This window comes from Sinocyclocheilus rhinocerous, unplaced genomic scaffold (assembly GCF_001515625.1).
Source record: "Sinocyclocheilus rhinocerous isolate Xijiao unplaced genomic scaffold, SAMN03320098_v1.1 scaffold2517, whole genome shotgun sequence".
Classification (NCBI taxonomy): Eukaryota; Metazoa; Chordata; class Actinopteri; order Cypriniformes; family Cyprinidae; genus Sinocyclocheilus; species Sinocyclocheilus rhinocerous.
In genome coordinates, this window is record NW_015641065.1 from 126,451 (window position 1) to 131,208 (window position 4,758).

Sequence of the window (4,758 nt, forward strand, 5' to 3'; positions counted from 1 at the left end):
AAACACGCAAATAATTGGTATCGGTATCGGTTATAAAATATCAATATCGGTCGATCAGTAGTTGTAACTCAAACATGCAAGGTCCAATCTGCCCCAAACTTCACAAGTTTGATGAGAGTCCTGGCCCAAAGACATTCATGCATTCCACCCATTCATTCTCCAAACGGCTTATCCTCTGTAGAGTTATAGGAGGCCTGAACACATCTACACATGATGCACTCCCCCAACATGCACTAATGCTGCTTGTAGCAAATTGTTTTTTTTTTTGTTTGGTTTTTTTTTGCTTATTTTTCATTCACAAGGGACTTTTCTCCAGTAAATGGCCTTTTTTAGCCTTTTTACAGGTACATCTCAAAAAATTAGAATATCATGGAAAAAGGTCAATATTTTTTGTCACTCATTTCAGAAAGTGAAACCCATATATTAAGACATGGGCTACAAATGTCGCATTCCTCGTGTCAAGCCACTCCTGAACCAGAGACAACATCAGGAGCGTCTTACCTGGGCTGTGGAGAAAAAGAACTGGGCTGTGGAGAAAAAGAACTGGACTGTTGCTCAGTGGTCCAACCTTTTTCATGATATTCTAATTTTTTTAGATGTACCTGTATAGAATATTGAAATGATGGAATTAGAAAATGCTCTTTCCATGAACTGAACCATGACCTTTTATGAAAGAATAGTATTGTGTTGTGTCTTGGCAAGCTCTATTTATTATGTATTATCTTTTGTATTGTATTTATCCTGAAACCTTTAAATTTGTTCTTCAAAAAAAAAAGAAAGTTTAGAAAGTTTAAAATGTTTAAAAAGTCAATCGAATCAATGTTACACTATGGCTGATTCTACATCACTGCTGTTGAATCAACACTGAAATTATCAAAAAAGAATCAATGGTAATGTCAGTTAATCAATGTTACACTATAATGTTGATTCTGCATCACTGCCATTGAATCAATATTGAAATTAACAAAAACTGTCATTGGTAATATCGTTTGATCAATGTTTGTTGGAACATTGAAAATACAACTGAAATGTCAACATAAAATAATGTTGCCATCTGATGTACCAAGTTAATGTTGAAACAACATTAATATCTCTGACCATTTCAAAGTTTGGGGAAAACCTTTTCAAACATGAATGACACCTTTCCAGCAGTTGAGTCAATTTATTTTATTTGACAGTTTAACACAATCAATGACAAAAAGAGAGAAAAAAATGCTTTAAAAAAGAGAGAGAATGGGGCAAAAAGGACAAAAGCATTACATCCTTTAGAAATAACATTACTTTCAGAAGTCTGATGTCATTACAACAAGTGGTCCAGTGGTTCAAGTTTTCAAAATATGGCTTGCATCAGTCTACTGCCTCTTTTCCTTTGGGTTCTCTGACATCTGAAAAAGAAAGTATGATGTTACTTAAGAACAAGTCAATTCAGTTGTCATACATAGTCACATTCAAGAATGTTAATGACAGTTTCTTTAACCTCTTAACTGTCACCCCCCATTTTTGAACGTAGACGTGAAAGTGCATTATTCAAACTTAAATTCTTATAATTAATGAACGCTTTGGAATACAGACCCAAGGTTGGACTCTTTTTAAAGAAGAATACATTTTATTGTAGAAGTGGAATCATTTCAAAATATGAAAGTATCAAAAAGTTATAGAAGTTTAATTTTACTGTAAAGAAAATGCACTGTAAAATTTTTATTTTATTTTATATAAAATAAATATTTTTCATAACAGGTTTTACACAAAAATTGCTATAAAATTAAAGCCTTATGTCTAAGTAAGTTATATTCCAAATTTGAAGTTGATATAAAAAAAATTTAGGTTCCTGTGAGATTTTATTTAGGCCGTTATACCACAAACAGCCACCTGGTGACACCCCAACGCCATTGAAATTTTCTGTCACAAATGTCTACCTTTCTCTGTCAATATTACTTCTGTCACAAATAATCTTGAGACTCAGACCTTTCCAACGATATGTATTTTTTCAAGATTATAAAAGTTTTGATTGTAAAATACTGTTAATACATTTTGTAATATGACACTTGACACCACCCACTTAGGGGGAGGAGACCGCCAAAAGATTTTAAAGTACCATTTGCCTGGTAATCGCAATGTCCGATTTCAAAATTGTTTTCACAGGATGAATTTTGAGGTTTTAAGCTTTCAAATGATATCTAACTTAGGGTGATTACTAACATTTTTGATAGAGTAAAAAGGCAATAAATTATGTAATGGCTGACACTTAACAGATTAAAGCAGCTAATTCATCTTATGTAGGCCTTACTCTTTTTAAATATCACAAAATAGCCATGTCTGTCACTTTCTGAATGATTATGAATGATTGATTACATGTTTAAGCAGTTATCAGGGAGCAGGAGATAAGGCACAGGATAAGCTTCAAGTCCCAGGACAGGTGACGATCCTTTCGACTACAACGCAATGTATAATCAAATGTCACCATTATCAGGTGCTTCTCTTTTTTTCTTTCTTTTTTTTAAATTGTCCATCCTCATCTGCCTTCACTCCTACTAAAGGAAAGAATGCAAGGTGCTCTGCAAGCATTGCGTAATAGGTCAATACATGGGCTATGTGTATATAACTATGATATTCTTGCTCATGTTCATGTCATGAAGAATGTTCATGCACTTCAAGAAATCTGTTAAATATTGTTGGAACTTTCATCAGAAAATTCCTAATAAATATTACTAAAGCAAGATGCATGCACGTTTTAAGAATTTAGAAAAATGTATAGTTTATTCAAACACTTTAATAACTTAATGTATCCTATTAGATTCAGTAACAATAAATCAAATGCAAGTAACAAGCACGCAAAACAAAGGAACGGAGAAATAATAAGATAGATGCACCATTGTTTGAAGCCCAGAGAAGTCATGCATGTCAGGTGGTTAAACAAACAAGAATTCTGTATAGGATGCACCTTTGTTTTCTTTCTAATAAGGAAGCATCAATTAGATTACTGAGAGGTGCACATGCAGAACCAAAATGGGTGTTTACCAATCAGTGTGCATTTTCAAACTACACTTGTTTTTTTGTTTTTTTTTATAGACTTACTAAAATCATGAAGACCCACCCCTAAACCAAGCCCCTAGTCGATTAGAGCAAATCGGCTAAAGCAGTTGAAAATGCCCATCATGGTTTGACACGCCCCACTGATTGAGAGACACCCACTAGTGTTCTAGTGCCTGCATGATCTTGTGCTAATCAACTACAAATCACTGTTAGTTCAATGTCACAGTCTTTACCCATGTGTGCTGTCGACTTTCATCAAAATTTAAATTCTGATCCAACATACTTTAAACACTGAAATATCAATCTCAACCAAAATGTTGGTTTGGATAAAAACTTAACATTGTATCAATGTCACCATTGCTATCTGGGTGTTGCCTTGATACCTGCTGATCCTGTTTTGTTTTGTTTTTTTTCTCGCCCTGTTTGTCCCTCTCCCAGGCTGATGAGAGGTATCGTAAGAATCTTCAGGGCACCTCTCATGCTGCTCCACCCAAGCAGTCTCCTTTGCCACAAGGATCTGAACTGTACTCCAATGGAAATTCCACTGAGTCCTCAGGCATGCACAGGCCTATGGAACCACAAGTAACCTGAGAGAATTCACTCCTGTTTTTCCTATTTCTCCTCCCATCTCTGTCTCTCTGTCTCTGTTTAACAATTGTAAGAAAGATATTCAAATTTTTTAAACCTATAAGTGTAATTGTCGAATCATAAGGGGTACCATTTTAATGCCTTTGTCTCAGTTCAGTTACTTTGTGTGTTTGTTTTATACAGCATGTCTTTTTCTTAGGAGTAAACACATCGTCATGGCTAGGGGTGGGAATCTTTAGACACCTCACAATCCGATCCAGTTCCGATTCTGGATTCAATTTGATTAGATTCTATGATTGATCTGCAATTTGAATCCAAAAAGTGAAACTGATTACCCCTTGCCTAACTGCTAGTTGATCAAACCAGTTGTTAAGACAGTCTTAGAATAGTGGCTGTTTATACAACTGGCCCATGTTCTGATTTTGGGTGTTATCTTACCTAATTTTGTCGCTGGGTGAGTGGGTCTGTTGGATTATTCATTAAATATAACAAATAATTGTGTGTCTAATTGGTCCAGCTGCTACAGTGTGTAATTGGCAGCAAGAAGAATATGACTGTCTCTAGCACACACAAGAGACATTGCACATAAAAAAAAAAAGCTCAGAAACATTTAAAGAGAAAATCACAATGCATCGGAGAATCAGCTTTTTTCTCCCACCCCTAGTAATGCTTACTGTGTCACCTGTGTTCCAGACAAGGTCGGAAGAGGGAACATCCATGTTGAAATGTCCCAATTCAAACATCAGTGAGTTTGAGTCAATCACACGTCATGTTTAACATAATGACCACGTGGTCTCGTCAGAAACAGAAAAAAAATCAACATAAAATTTCGTTTTGAAAACAGTTGACGAAAAGCTACAATTAAGATATCATTTTATAATCTTAATGTCTAATGTTTTTAAGTTTGACTTAAGGTAGTTCCACACATGTTAGTTGGAAGCAGTGACGTCAAATGGCGCATCTTGCTGAGGTCGGGGTTGATCGATCTACAGGTTCACAGGTTGGATATCCGACTTTAAAGGGGTCATCGGATGCTACATGCACTTTTACAAGTTGTTTGAACTCAAATGTGTGTTGGCAATGTGTGTACACAACCACCCTATAATGATAAAAATCTACCCAGTGTTTTTTTTTTTA

At 35.2% G+C, this 4,758-nt stretch overlaps 1 protein-coding gene across 5 annotated transcripts in view; it reads left to right on the forward strand.

Annotated features, from left to right (window-relative positions):
• LOC107754571 (mitogen-activated protein kinase kinase kinase kinase 4) overlaps positions 1-4,758 on the forward strand; it is a 91,932-nt gene that overhangs the window by 57,426 nt on the left and 29,748 nt on the right. For all 5 annotated transcript variants that reach the window (XM_016571064.1, XM_016571062.1, XM_016571063.1 and 2 more), the window contains exon 15: positions 3,472-3,615. In XM_016571064.1, coding sequence (XP_016426550.1) covers positions 3,472-3,615 — 144 coding nt within the window. The remainder of the gene's footprint in view (positions 1-3,471; positions 3,616-4,758) is intronic.